Below are 15,763 nucleotides of genomic sequence, written 5' to 3' on the forward strand. Positions count from 1 at the left end.
TGGGTCTATATATATACATGCAAGAAATGGAAATAACCCAAAACTGATTAAGTGATTTATTTGGGTGGTAGGCCTAAAGGGTATCGATTTGGTTTCTGCATTTTTGTTCCAAATCATCTACAACAAATGTCTACTAATTTTGTAATTAGAAAAAAATATATATTTAAAAAACCCTCCCCAGAACAATTTAACTTGAGCTGAGAGCCAAGCTCTGCCAGGGATCACCTCCCTGCTCTTCTGGATTTCCCTGAAGGACTCTGCGGAGTCACTGATCTGGCACAGGAGGCAGCCAGAACATCAGAGGCAGCGTCTCCGCTTACTCAAGAGCAGAATCTCCAAAATGGACTAGAGACTTCTGACCAGAGGTGGGGATGGCACAGGCACGTACTGATGTTTCCACCTGCAGTTATGCAGAGTAACCAACTTGTTCCAAAAGAGTGTAATAGGCTCCTTATTGGAAATATGTAATTTCCTGTATAAAATATTTATTTTTCAAGAATAAGAATGAAGTGACAGATAATCTCAAACCTTGTTCTTCAAGCTCCCTATCGTGCATTTTCCCATCAAAGTCTTCTGACATCTCAATGGCATTATCCTCCCCCTTAATGTCTGATTTTGAGTCAGGATCCTCTTTATCCTTTTCTTGACCCTTCTGAAATGTATCTTCTGCCTATATCAAAAAGCATTACAGAAACATAAATGCACACTGTAACACTACTAATGTTTATTCAGCTCTAAATAGAATATATAAATGCCAAGATTAACGGTATAAAATTATCTCTGGGGAGAGAAAATACACATAATTTGTGACTTGCTTTAACATTTCTGTAATTAATTTCCAGTTTTATTACATTTTTTGTTAGAGAATATAGAATTTTGTTGAGGTTTTCTCCATGAGAATTGTCTGTTTGCCAAGCCACGCAGCTTGTGGGATCTTCGTCTCCCGACCAGGGATTGAACCTGGGCTACCTGCGGTGGAAGCACAGAGTCCTAACCACTGGACCGACAGGGAATTCCCCTGAATTTTTTTTTTTTTAATCCATACATATTAAAAAAGACTATGCATCCTCTGTAGGGTAAAAGAAAATTCATCAGTCTTATTATATTGCCCATAAATTTAATATCTGTTTTGTCACTTTGATCTCTCATAGACATTACCCAACTGTGAATGTAATTTTTCCCCCTACTACTTTCCTTTTTATTTTATTTTTTTATTGAAGTATAGTTGATGTACAATGTTGTGTTAGTTTCGGATGTACAGCAAAGTGTACACATACACACTTTTTCAGATTCTTTTCCATTGTAGGTTATTACACGATATTTAATATAGTTCCCTGTGGTATACAGTCGGTCCTTGTTGTTTACCTGTTTTATATACAGTAGTGTGTGTCTGTTAATCCCAAACTCCTAATTTATCCCTCGCCAGTGAATGTAATTTTCTTCACTTTTCCTTAAACTATATATTCCTACATAATCTACACTGTATTGGGGGCAAAAGATTCACATTGTTATGTTTCATTATAGCTGAATTTTTAAAGTTCTTTTTTTAAGATACAAAAGTAATACAATCTCACTTAAAAATTTCTAAGCAAAACAGAAAGAATAAAGTTCCTCCAGCACCACCATCCTCCAAAACTCCCAAAGAAATTACCACTGGTGATGTTCTGGCACATACTTTAATCTGTAAGTACACCAACAGATACTGAGAAATATAGATGGGGTATACCAATACCGGCCTCCCGCATCTTCTTCAACAAAAAGGGATTATGCCTGACAAACTGTTTTGCCATCTGCTTTTTTATTTAAGTTAAAAAATGTCTCCTAGATATACTTCCATGTTGTCACTTATAAACCTATCTCATTGTGTTTAATTATAGTATTGCTCTGCATGAGTAGTATCATAATTTAAATAATTCACAATTTTCACCAGTATAAATAATGCTATAGTGAGCATCCTTGTGTAAACACACTCCATTATACACATATTTATTATCCTGGACCCTTATTAGCATTTGTACAAGAAAACATGGAATTCCTAGGTCAAAGAACACACACAATTTAAAATTTATTAGATACTGCCAAATTGTTTTGATAGCTTTCTATCCCACTTAATGTTTTTTACATTGGATTTGTACTTTTCTGTTAGGTTTACTTTTTCCATTAACAAATTACTGTGTGCTAATTAAGTTAAATTTGAGAAATACAGAAAAAGGCCAAAATAACAATAATGTGTATGTTATCTGTGTATATATATCCACACACATAATGTACATGAGAGCTATGCCACATAAACGCTAGCATTACTCTTTTGTTTTTTTTATTTCTTTCCAATTTTCCCTTCAAAGGAAGAGAGGAAGCTTGGATTGGTTTGTTCCTTTATTTTCAATAAGTATAACCATACTTTAAATAGAAACTTATGCAGTGCTCTAAATTTAGAATATAAGTGATAAAAAGTAATTCCACCACCTCTTCTTTCTTCAAGTCACAGTTGATTAATCCAAATAAAAGTAGTGTGTTTAAAAAAACACTCCCAAATGAGATTGGAATTTAAAAAAGCAACACAACACTCTTAGTCCAAAGCATCTAAATATTTCAAAAGCATTCTTGATTCCAAATAAAAAAGGATATAGATTTTAAAAATTTCACCATGTCTTAAAGACATACAACAATAAAACCTATTAACAGCAAACACTGGCATTGTTGTTTAATGCAATTATCACTTAAAATAGCCAAGCTTTTTATCCCTAAATGAACCACTACCAAAAATGCTCCCTTACAAGTCATCAGCAAAAGTTTTCCCATTTAAAATAAAAAATTTTTAAATCATTTCCCTCCCAAATTATAGCTACAACCAATGACTGCGCTGCCAAAGTTCCTTTCTGTGGTCTTTAAGCTTTTAATTTACATCCACTCCCTAAGCTCCAGTATTCTTAGGTGCCTGGATCACAGTTTGAAAACCATTAACCTAGTAGAAAAACCATTTATATATGTAATTTAAATAGTGAAAAAGGAGTGAGCTTCTGTAAACTATATACATATTTCATGCCTGTGAAAACGTACCTGTTCTTCATTTTCTATCTGGTCACTCACATCCTTCACGCCCTCACCTTCTCCAATCCCACCTCCCTCGTAGTCATGGAACTCAGTCGCTCCCTCTCCCGCTGAATCTTCCATAAATTCTTTGGGCAAGCAAAATCCCTCAAAAATAAAAAGAGTGAAAGTTAGGTTAAAAAAAAAAAGCAATAAAGAAGGGATTTCCAGCCCTGCTGCAGGAGGAAATACTGTAAATAAATGATTAATTCTTTTCTAGCTCAGTATTTTAAATCTGATTGAAGTACAGTAGACTTTTGTTGGTGACAACAGTTATTATGCAGTTTCAAAGCTTGACATCAGATTTAATATACAAGGTTTTGAGACTCTGTGGAGGCCTCTGGTGTGTAGTAATTTGTCATCTGCCAAGACAAAAATCTGAATGAGGTACACATTAGGACGGTATTTAAGGAGCAAGTTATGGGGCGGGGTGCGGCACAGAAACTCTCAGTGTCTAAATCCCAAAGGGGTCTTGTCCTTTACTTCTCAAATTAGTAAGCCTGAAAGGAAGGAGAGAAGACATGTAACCCCGGAGATACAGCAACTTGAAAGCAGATGCTACAAGTGAGAGATTTCATTTCCTTTCACTGAAGAAAATTTTGTGTGATGCTCCTCAAATAAAGTCATGTTTATTACAATACAAAAAAACATGCCTTCCCCTTCAGCTCTTGAAGTGAATCTGTCACTCTCAGGGAACATGCTGTATCTAGCCTGGGCTGTTTGCTGCCAAGGCACCTGGCACCCTGGCACCCAGCATGGCAATGGGGTCTCGAGTTAAGAACAAGGTCAGACACAGCAAGACTTGTGAAGAGTTAATAAAACTGTATTTCATGTCAGAAAATAGCCCAGGGCTTCCCTGGTGGCACAGTGGTTGAGAGTCCACCTGCCGATGCAGGGGACACGGGTTCGTGCCCCTGTCCGGGAAGATCCCACATGCCGCAGAGCGGCTGGGCCTGTGAGCCATGGCCGCTGAGCCTGCGCGTCCAGAGCCTGTGCTCCGCAACGGGAGAGGCCACAACAGTGAGAGGCCTGCGTACCGCAAAACAAACAAACAAACAAAAAACCAAATATCAATTACTAGTGTGTGGGACAAAAGTGAACAGAAAAAGAAGAAAATAATGGCTCTCGATCAGAAATTTTATCAGAGAAAGTACAAGCTATCAAGATCAAGCTATCAAGCCAATCTAAGGATGAGAATGTACTACAAATAAGCTGTCAACTAACAAGACCAAGTTCCAAGACCAGCAAACACTGATTGTGACTTAGTTACACAGAACTAGTTTCCTATGGATTAAGTGCTTTAATCACAACCAAGATCTATTATCTTTTTTTTTTTTTGGCCTCTCCATGTAGCACGCGGGATCTTAGTTCCCTGACCAGGGATTGAACCTGTGTCCCCACTGCAGTGGAAGCTCAGAGTCCTGGACCACCAGGGAATTCCCCTAAATCTATTATCTTAGCACTGTGTCTAACCTACTTTCAAGTTCCCTCAGCACTCCTCAGAGAGGATAGGAACACAATTCGGACATTTAAATGAATGGAAAGGCAAACTCACCTTCAGGACATGTATTCTTAGAAAGTCGACTGAAAAACACATTTTGGCTAAGACAGTGAGATACACTATTTTAAAGAAATATGTTTAGATGCAGGCAGAATAACCATAAAGGAAGGAGATTCAGGATGTCCTTCTGCAGGTCACGTTACTACAGTGGCTGCAGCTGGGACAGCCACTGAGCTCCCAACACTCTGCTTTCATCAAAACCACTTCTACCCCACACCGCTACCCCCAAACACACACAGGTCTGACAGCCCACAGTCATTCTAGAACTTATCAGACAAGAGAAATGGTGCAAGTGGACAAACGTAGCTAACCCAAATCTCAGGGCACCCTCAACATACACTGTCCTTCCACTGTCTTCTACATGCAAGTGTTTCCTCCAAGAAGTGATGGGATGTAAGACTGGCTCAGTGCCCATCAGATAGAGGGGGCAAATCTGAGAGGCGTTCATTTATCCATTACACAAGAAATGTACGTATTTATCCTCTAGATACAAGGCACAGGCTTGCTCCCATTTTTTTTTTTTAACCACTTCCAGTATTCCAGATACTCAGAACTAAGAACTCTTGATTGTTTACAAGAAGCCTAGACCTCACCTTCAGTTTGTAAATTTCTATCTTCCTCAAGTGCATCTCACCTATTATACTATACTTAGATTCAGAAAAGATCTTAAAATACTAGGGACAAAACAAAAACAAAAAGCTATATACTTAGTTGAAGGTGATTCTCACAAAAATGCAAATCCCATTTGTAAAATGAGGAAACTGAGGCTAAGTGACTCACTCACTCTGAGTCCCAGAACCGGACACCCTTATGACTGGACTTACCACGCCAGGCTGGGCCTGTTAGTTCTGACTCTGCTCCTGAATTCCAAGGGTAGGGTCTACAATCTCTATAACTTCAGTGATTTTCACAGCACTGGGTACATGGCTGAATGATGAATGACTTCCCTATTAAAGACGCCCCTCCTAACATTAAGAGCCCCATTACCATTTCAGCATGCGTTAGTATAAACGACCGAAAACTTAACAGCCTTAAGGATTCATCTGTCCTACAAGTCTAGCTCAGAGTTATCAGAAGAAGATTTCAAATTGGAGACCAGGAAAGAAGGGTGTGAACAGAAAGCAGCAGCCTTTAGACAGACTCTGGAATCTAGGGAGCTCCCCAGTGAGGGACCTTCAGGTTCCAAACCTTTAGTGGAAAAAGGATTAGTAAAAGGAGGCCAGACAAAGCAGTAAAAAATCCACAGGGAGAGTGGGAATTCCCTGGTGGTCCAGTAGTTAGGACTCTGCGCTTCACTGCCGAGGGCCTGGGTTCAATCCCTGGTCAGGGAACTATGATCCCACAAGCTGCGCAGCCAAGGGAAAAAAAATTGTATTTTGTAATTGTCTTAATACCTTTGAGAGAATGCTTTCCACCTACAAAAACATATAAATAAATGAACATATAAATATATAAATATATATATATATATATATATATATATATATATATAAATCCACAGAGAGAGCAAATCACCTCCTGCTATTTGTGAAGGCCCAAAATAAAATCCCATCAAACCAAACACTAATGGGTATGGAATACATGGGTACCTGCTTCCCCATGGTGCTCCACGTAAATAGTCCTTACCTTCTGGGCAAGCTCCGTAAAGATCTGGGCAAGCACAGAGAGCAGCTTTGCAGTGCTGCGGTGAGTTGCCAAAGACACAGTCAGGAAGAAGAGGACGAGGTCAGAGTACCTGGAGAGCATGGGCACCAGGCGCACCAACAAGCGGCAGGACTGGGCGAAGAACTGGGGGCAAAACAGATCAGAAGGCCTGCTCACACCAGGTCTCCTCTGGGGTGACTAGGTAGTGACGGTGGTTGTACCACCTATGTCAATGTAGTAAAGGTCACTAATGGTACATTTTATTTACACACACGTACATAACACCTGCTCACTGAGATCTCTTCCTCGTTTACACAAACCCTCACAACACTACACTTTAAATTCTTAGTCACTTAAGTCTCAGTTAGTTAACAAAGTTGTTTGGTGTTTAAAAAATATGTTTATATACAAATTCTACTGGGAATCAGAGTTGGCACTAGAGGCAATACTACAGAATAACACACAAGTTCTCAAAAATAAGTTGCTTCTGTGGACTTATGGAGACGATAACGTCATCCTCTTCTGGCTCACTGTGAAGGGACAGGTGTTTGCACAGTACGGCCATTAGGCCTTAGTTATGGCGGCAACACCCACCATTAACGTGGAGCACCCAGGAGTATGTGATGAGGACGGGAAAGAACCCCAAGATAATGGATATTCTGGATGGGCAGCATTTTTGCACCTACACGTCTTACAACTGTAATCCTTAGCCAGCAAGCCCTAAGCTTTCCAAAGTTTGTCAGTGAGGTTTACATGTATAAAGACATCAAGAGATTCTCAGTGATTTTGCCGAGGAGGCCTGCTTTGGGACCACCACATGGAGCAAGGTGAAACCCCCTCTGCCTCTGCTCAGCCCACTTGGACAGCAAGCAGCCTGTAAGGAACCACTGGTTACCGTGTGCTTCGCTGCTGTGCCATCCTCGCCAGACGATTTCAGCCGCTCCAAGAGCTCAGAGACAGCGGAAATTATTTTCTGCACATGCAAAGTGCTCACATCGGCCCAGAAGTCATCCTCTAAGAGTTTTGTTAGATGTCCTGACTGCAGTCTCTCAAAGCCTGCTGCCTCTTTCATTCACGGAAAAGAATGACATGGTAAATAACAGAAAACAAATTCTTTTCATCTCCATTCATCCAATAATCATTTCCCACATCTGGCCTTAAATATTTAGCCACAAAAATAGATCATCAAAATAAAAATTAAATCAAGTAAGAAACTAGTATTTTCCTGATCTCAGACATACCATCTTCTTGCGGTCTTGTTTGGTGAGTGTTCTCCTCTGTTTTTTTACTATTTCTTTCTGCTAAGTTCTGGATGGCACAAAGGATGGCCCGGATGGCAGTTTCCATCTGCTCTGAAAAATCCTCCACAAACCCGTCATCCAGCATTTGGTTTCCTAGTAAAGTAACATGGTGCAGAACAAATTTTTAAAAACTCAGTCATTTGTTTCAGTGCTTCTGGAAATCATTAACAATCCTCATTTGTCATTTTAACCAACAGCCACCTTGTAAACACCTGCTATGGTTGAGCCAGTGTCAAGCTGTGCTGGGTACAACGAAGAAAGAGACACATTCCCAGCCTAGGTAAACCTATAAGGTTATTGTCTTGTATTAAAACAATTTTGCTAAAACAATGCCAAAAATATGAAAATAGTTAAGATGGAATATATGAACACCAACTTAGTCCAAACATTAGCCAGCAGCTTTCCAGTCTAAGGAAGAACTTTCTGAAACAGCCAGTGAGTCTGTGCTACTTACTCATGTGCTATAAAGTATGCAACGTGATGGCAATCCGGAGGCAAGGTTCTCAAACAAAAGAGGCAACAAAAGTTAAGAGCTATGTGTTCCAACTATACTTCCCTGCCTTGGAACCCTGGACAGATCCGTCTAGAACAAAACACAATGTGTCTTTAGGACAGCCTGGACTTAAATCTATAAGATGTCGTTCCTACACTGGGCTTTTACTCCCTTACTGAACAATAGTCCTCACCTCCTTGGCTGCCTGGGGTAAGCAGATGTGTCTTCCAAGTAGTGAAGTCATCTGTGGCTTTATTGATCTCTCTTCTTACATATTCCAGGCTCTTGACTAATGTCATTTGTGGGTCTGTTTGCTCACCCTCTACCCCTGGAAGAATGAACAAGGACTCTAGGCCTTGCAAATGAGCTGACACCTGGGACAGGCAACTCAGCCCAGAAGAGCAAACTTCAAAATCTTTCCTGCAACAACAGAAATGCCATAATGTTGAAAGGAAGGTGCTAACACACACACACACACACACACACACACATACACACACACACACACTCCCTCCCTCCCTCCAACCACTAAAACTCATTGCATCTAAAGATTTACAGCTAGACGTATGCCACAAAGTGCTATGAGGGTCCACTGGAAAACCGAGGACTGAAGCATGACCCCTTCCATCATTTCATCCCATTACTAAACCCTGACCAAGCGCCGCACACACAGAGGCAGAGCAAAGACGTAGGCACACTCACCAAGAATGAAAGAGAGTCTCACAAGATTGCTGCCTAATTTTGTCAACATCAGCTTTCACTGTCTTAATGGCTTTCAGCATCTCTGTTAATCTCACAGTTGACTGTTGCCAAAGCTGGTCTGGTTTTCGCATCCGGCAACCAGAGGGCAGCTGCCTTCCAGGAACTGGGGATGGGTAGATCAGATCTGATGGGATCAGGTCCAGCACTGCTCCAGAAAGCTGCCCCTTGGTGAGCTCTGGTCCTTCCAGGGAGGGGGCAGAAGGCTGACCCTGTGCCTGGGCATCACCTTGGCCTGCAGCTGGCCCTGCACTGGGGCAGCACTGGAGGAGCCAGGAGAGCTGCTCAAGCAGGATCTGGCTCTGCATGGCCAGGTGCTGCAGCCTCTCTGTCCACTGCTGCACCCCGTCCTGAGGGGGGAAGGCCACGGGGTAGACGGGCGGCCCCGTCAGCCTGCTGTCAATCTCCTGCACACAACTGAGGAGGTTCCTGTGCAGAGAAACAAACCCATGGGGATAACACATGGCACCTTAAACTGTGTCACCGCGCTGTTTGTAATGGTAAATTCACTGATTTCTGAACGAAGTTTGGGCTTTTCCACATAATCAAGAAGAGAGGATTCTCCAGATAAGTAAAAAGTCTGTTCAAACGCCTTCCAAAGTACTTAAACACATCCTTCAGTGTAGCAGAAGCATCGGTGCTCACTGCTTATCTCCTGCCCCTTACAGGCCTCTCACATCCAACACAGTCACAGCACCACAGTGATTTCAACCACTGTTTTCTAAAAACAAATCTAGTAAATATAGTAGACTTTGCTAGATAAAACTCTTATGAGTGGAGAAGAAAATAGCTGAAGTAATTGCAGTCTAGAAATACTACCTGTCAGCCAAGGATCCACTCAGCAGATGGTGACAGGCTTCCTGTCCTCATCTTTTAAGTATCCATTTCTATCGAGGAGCACCAGTGTATGGTTCAGCAAATTGCAACTCTGTGATCCAGAAAGCCGACTCATATCTGATCTGTGCCCAGAGTCTGAGACACCGGATGCCATGAAAGCAACCCTGCCCTCGGCCCACATGGACTGCCAATCACAGACGCCCTCATTCCAGACCCAGGTGTGGTTCAGCCGTGAACATCTTTACCGTCTGACTCGGCCTCGAACCATCCCCCAGAGGTGCTGCTAAAACCAGGGGGCAGAGGCATCACCACCAAAAGCAAGGGGCCAAGCCAAGGCAAACCCCACCTGCCCCTTCGGACCTCAGACTTCACTGCATAGTTGGGAGCAGCGTGTGCAGCAACTCTGAGCTGCGCATAATACTCTCGATTCGTGCTGCAAACGCAGCCAGTCAGCGATACCTGAGGAGGATCCACTGCTCGGTCAGCGTGGTCAGGGAGCGCCGCTGTCGGATGAGCACCTTTGTCAAATGCGCCGAGAACCCTTTACACCGCTCCACGTGGCCCACACCCATCTCCTGGCAGGGGGAGAAGAGAGCATGCTGAGGGGCCGCTGGGAAGTGCTGGGTCCCATGCTCCTGGAGGGGAGCCTCTGCTGGGGCGGGGGTGGGGGTGCGGAGCCTGGGTGCGCTGCCCTCTAGAGGCAACACGTCCACCTCTGGGAGCAGCGCATCTCAAATTATGCTTCCACTGAAGTTCCATGAACAGGAACTAATTTAACATCAAAATTGGGTATCAGTGATCTTCTCTCAATTCACAGGGGGAAAAGATCTGAGGGTAGCATTCTCCATTTGAAGTTTTTCTTCCGTAATTTTTCTTAAGTAGCCAATGTTGAATAACAGAACTTATTATAAAATGCTCTCTGATTAAGCACAAAATTACATTGACTTATATTGTAAGTTTAATGACCGCAAAAAGTTCAGTCACTTCCAGTAATGGGCTGTGATCACTGGACCAGGTCTGAGGATGCTGCCCTGGATGAACAGAACTGGAGTCCCTGAGCCCCTGCAATCCCAAGGCTCTATCATCCTACCTTGGCGGGAGCTGCCAGGACTGCACTAAGCCTGGCGTGCCGTGCAAGAGAGCGATAAAAATACTTCTGGCACCCCTCCCACGAAGACGAGATTTCTGTAAGCAGCCTGGGAAAGAAACCAACATGATTTACTTAATTAAAACCACTATCTCCACCCTAGATCCTGAGGAGTCAGAGACTGGTCCATTTAGCCGCAACCAGAAGCCAAGAGTCTGAACAGATTTATTTCTGTGAGGACCCATTCAGTCAGCCACTCATCAGTCCTTTATACAAAGGATGTGTTACATACTTAGCACTGAAAGTAGAGTGGGAAAATAAACTATGACAATATGGCTTCCTTAATAAAAACGTTATGCCTATCTTGACAGTGGAGTCTAGGGATCATAAATTCTGATGCCTACAGGGCCCATGCAGATAACATACATGGTTAAGGACAGCCAAGCACAAAATGATCCTTGGCGATGACAGCTGAGAAGCAAGAGGGACCGTTACTGACCACAGTGAACCTGAGAGCATGTGTCCTATCAAAAGGAGGGCACTCTAGTCAACTTTCGACCACACGGGAAGGCAAGCACACTTGGCCAAATTTTCCCGAAAAACTGAAAATCCAGAATGTTTATGTAAAATTTCTACTTTTTACAGTGTTGTGTTGAACTCAAATTTAAAGCACCTGAGAGGGCCACTGAGCAAAGAAAACACACATGTATGCTGTACTCAGCTCATTTCCAACCAGTTACTAACACAGAGGGAGCTCCATCTGTCTCCAAAGTCTATAGGCTCTAAAATTCAAGAACATATGGGAACTTAGGTTTATGTACATGGAACAGCTAAAAGTGTGGCCATTCTCTCACAGATTTTCACCTGTACATTCAAATCAATTGAGGAGACCTCAGGAAAAATCAAAGGACCAAAAAAAATAATGGGAGACATGAATACAAGGAGGAAAGAGGAATGGAAAGAAGAAAATCAACAATTACTAACTAACTACTGACACTTTTAAACACTCAAAGTGGCCCCTTGTCTTCCTTACCCCACCAGATCCCCAACAGAGCCCAAACCACCCAATATTTCGAATTCGTCCCTTACCTTTATCCTAATGAAAGAAAAGAAGGTTAAAAAAAAGAGAAGAAAATTAACACTGGGTGCTCACCACCTGCCAGTCCTGAGCCAGGCACTTTTCTAAATGCTAATTTTATGGCAACACTAGGACAGAAGTATTCCTCTCCCCACTTTGGCAAATGAGGCCATGGAGGCTTAGCTGACTTGCTCCATTTATAATTACAAACACAAACCTAGAATCAGCTGCCTGAGTGCTGCTGACTATAGACAATGCGCTCTGGAGATCCAATGGGTGAAGATGAAGCATCTCTTGAAGGTTTTTTGAACGGGCCCAGGAAAGACCTTTGCGATATGACAAACCTAGGAAATAAACAGCAGGTGGTTAAATAAACTCAGGAGAGAATAGATGTGCCAGGAACCCCCCAATGCCATTGCTACTCAAAGTCAAGTCCTAGGAACAGCATTGCCCAGGAGCTTGTTAGAAAGCTTACTCTCAGGCCCTGCCCCACACCTACTGAAACAGAATCCGCTTCTGCACTTTAGCAAGATTTCCCAGGTGATTCACACACAAGTTAGTCTGAAAAGTGTTGCTCCCTATGCACGTTGGAAGGGCGGGTGCTGTACAACATATGGTGATGAAAATAAAAAACATGGTTTCTGAGAAACCTCATTACAAAACTGTGAAACTACTTGGGAGTCACAAATGGTTCATCATAGGATTTTCGTGTGTGTTGACTGGGACTCACACGTTTCAAACCTTGCCTTCCACCTTGTTTCCCACCATCTCAACTGTCTCTACAAACTTCCCCCAAATCACCCATGTTATTTGTCTTCCTAAAATCAGGTGAGTACACTTCACTGGGTTTCCATCGAGGAACTTACCAGTTTTTGCAAGGTGTTTAAAGAGGTCTGCTAAAGCTCGCTGCTTCTGCATGAGAATGTGCTTGGCTTCTGAGCGCTGCTTCTCCTTCTCTGCGGAGGGCTCCACCTTTAACCTCTGCAGCTCACTCATAGAGGAAATTACTTCACCTGCAGGGAAGACAAGGGGGAAAACATGGAAATCCCCAGGAATTCTTAATGTGCTCAAATCACCCAAGACCAAGGACCTGTTAAAACGAAGACCAGGTGTCATTCATCTTTATAGCTAGCATTTGGTAAATTCTCAATGATTAAACTGATCAAGACGCATGATAACGGAAAAATCAAAACACATGGCGCTTCATATCTCTCAACAACAAACAACCCAAATAAAGTAGATATTCTGTTTTTTTTTTTTATTCAGGGGTTTCATAACCAATCAAGCAAAAAGCACTTATTGAACATGGATTATGTGCAGTGATTTACACTAAGAATTTTAAAAACTTGAGGTAAATTTCCAATACACACAACATGTATTGAACTCCTACGCTGTACCTGGTAGTTGGTAAATGTTCTTTTAATGTGCACAGCTACAGAAGAACTTATTTGTAGCCACTCAAAGAGGCTCAGAGAAGTCTAGGCATCTTCTAAAGGCCATTCAGGTAAAGAGCAGACTTGAAGCCAGGATTTGAATCCTGGCTGAACCGACTCCAAAGACCAAATTCGTTCTCCAGCATTGCACTGTCTTCCTGAGCACCCACCGGCACCTAGAACACCAGGGTGCTGCCAGCCTGCCACAGGCAGTGCTATAAGCTGACTGCGTGGCCTCCCAAGCTCACGTTGAAGTCCTAACCCCCAATACCTCAGAATGTGACTGTATTTAGACATGGGGCCTTTAAAGAGCCAATTAAGATAAAAATGAGGCCGGGACTTCCCTGGTGGTCCAGTGGCTAAGACTCCACACTCCCAATGCAGGGGGCACGGGTTCGATCCCTGGTCGGGGAACTAGATCCCACATGCATGCCACAACTAAGAAGTCCGCATGCTGCAACTAAGGAGCTGGCGAGCTGCAACTAAGACCTGGTGCAACCAAATAAAGATAAATAAATATATTTTTTTGAAAAGTTAAAAAAAAAAGATAAAATGAGGCTTTATGGGCAAGTCCTAATCCAATCTGACTGGCATCCTTAACAGAAGAGGAGATGAGGACACAGAAAAGGCATCTACAAGCCAAGCAGAGAGCCTCAGAAAAAACCAACCCTGCTGACACTTTAATCTCGGACATTTAGCCCCAGAATTGTGAGAAAATAAATTTCTATTGTTTAAGCCACCAAAGATGTGGTACAGCTGACCCCTGAACAATGCAGGCAGGGCATCCTGAGCAATGGATAATAGGCTATTATTCTAACAAGTTTTTTTTTTTTTAAAAGATCTCCCTGAGATCAGACTGCAGCCTCACTGAAGAAGGACCGGCTTCACCCTGACCGCACGCTCACTGCGGCTGGGGGGTGGGTTGAGGTGGCGGAAGTGCTGAAAGGCTGCCAAGGGCCCAAATGATCTTTTAAGGTCGGGAGTCCCTTTCCCAGCCACTGCTGATATGCTGTACAGCACGAACAGGGAAACGAGACTGCTACACCTCTCTGAAAGAAGTGGACTGTGGACAAACCTCCTTCTTCCTTTAACCCAAGAGAGACAACATTTTGAGAGGTGGGGACAGCCTCAAGACTCTAGGAAACCCTTTACTCGTGTCCCCAACCAGCAAGAGCTGACATGGACAGGGCTGCTGTAGAAAACGGCCTAACACTGCACCGGTGTGCACGGGAGGAGGACAAGGTGACCACCTGTGGGGTCTGAGCTGGCTCCTGTGTCTGGGCTCCGATGGTTTTTAACCCACTTGCTTAATTACCTGCTCAACGCTATTTAAGATGTCACAGAAGGACACAGGTATCTCATTCCAACCCTCCCAGGCCACTGAGGATACCGGAGAGAGCAAAGCCCCCTCATCCTGGGTGTGCACCCACCAGTGAACTGGTCGAGGCCCTCCACGAGGCAGGGTAGGGGGCTTCCCTTCATGAGCACCAGGCACATCTTCCTCATGCGTTTCACAAGCTTCGGCAAGCGACGCAGAAGTGCCCCCTCCCAGGCGGGAGGGGCACCCTGACACTGTTCTGGAACCACGGCCTGTGAGACAGAGCACAGGTTATTCTCACTGCCAAGAACAACAGTCCTAGCACGAACCTGCACGGGTGCTAAGTTTAAATGCTGCGCTGCTCCACACACACCTGGCTCAGCAACAGGAAACTCTCCTCTCCACGTCTCTGACGTCTCACGAGAACAAAGGCATCATCGCCAAAATTAAAACAGGCACGTGCCGCGGGTATTCAGCATTGTGTGTTGCTGCTGTGGGAGGTCCCTGTAGCAGAAGCCCTGCTCCCCACCCCCCGCAGCGCCTTCTGTGCTCGTCACCAGGGGCCTGCGCTTCTGCTCCATGAAGGTGGAGATCTGACAGCACAAATGCTGCCTTTAAGGTGCTGCACTGCACTGTGCTTCTCAGACACATAGGCAAAGCTAACCTGATTCGCCAAAGCTGACTTCTACCACCATCTCTCCCCTGCCTCCAATTCCTGACTAACAGTTCAAATACCAGGATCCAGATACTAGGCAACCATCGGAGGCCTATTTTCACTAGTTTTTTCCCTTGAAAATCCCTGAAATTCTGGGACTTCCTTGGCAGTCCAGTGGTTAAGACTCCATGCTTCCACTGCAGCGGGTATGGGCTCCATCCCTGGTAGGGGAGCTGAGATCCCACATGCCATGCAGCACGGCCTCCCACCAAAAAAGAGACCTGAAATTCCTGTGCTGTCATCAATAGTTAAGTTTAAAAATTTGATCAGCAGGACAAGTGGTGAACTGATGAATACAATCAAAAGAAAATTTGGCAGCCATATCACGTGTGTGGCCCTATCATGGCTGTATGCTCAATTTCTATTATGCTTTCTGAACTATTAAAATATTAAAAATCGCTTGAGGAACCCCACTGCTAACTCTATAGACCCAGGGTGGAAAGCACA

General features: G+C 43.6%; 1 protein-coding gene across 7 annotated transcripts in view; it reads right to left on the reverse strand.

Annotated features, from left to right (window-relative positions):
• MDN1 (midasin AAA ATPase 1) overlaps positions 1-15,763 on the reverse strand; it is a 157,784-nt gene that overhangs the window by 24,714 nt on the left and 117,307 nt on the right. For 6 of the 7 annotated variants that reach the window (XR_002175219.3, XM_033867562.2, XM_019929433.2 and 3 more), the window contains exons 74-85: positions 14,714-14,873; positions 12,717-12,863; positions 12,068-12,194; positions 10,776-10,881; positions 10,145-10,260; positions 8,792-9,277; positions 8,283-8,509; positions 7,537-7,689; positions 7,191-7,360; positions 6,278-6,439; positions 3,061-3,198; positions 529-670 (exon numbers count right to left, since the gene is read on the reverse strand). Coding sequence is in view for 6 of the 7 variants with exons in the window: in XM_033867562.2 (XP_033723453.1) it covers positions 529-670; positions 3,061-3,198; positions 6,278-6,439; positions 7,191-7,360; positions 7,537-7,689; positions 8,283-8,509; positions 8,792-9,277; positions 10,145-10,260; positions 10,776-10,881; positions 12,068-12,194; positions 12,717-12,863; positions 14,714-14,873 (2,134 nt within the window). In the remaining variant the exon portion in view is untranslated. The remainder of the gene's footprint in view (positions 1-528; positions 671-3,060; positions 3,199-6,277; positions 6,440-7,190; positions 7,361-7,536; positions 7,690-8,282; positions 8,510-8,791; positions 9,278-10,144; positions 10,261-10,775; positions 10,882-12,067; positions 12,195-12,716; positions 12,864-14,713; positions 14,874-15,763) is intronic. The other variant, XM_019929432.2, reaches the window with a different exon arrangement.

The sequence above is a fragment of the Tursiops truncatus genome, chromosome 12 (genome assembly GCF_011762595.2).
Source record: "Tursiops truncatus isolate mTurTru1 chromosome 12, mTurTru1.mat.Y, whole genome shotgun sequence".
Classification (NCBI taxonomy): domain Eukaryota; kingdom Metazoa; phylum Chordata; class Mammalia; order Artiodactyla; family Delphinidae; genus Tursiops; species Tursiops truncatus.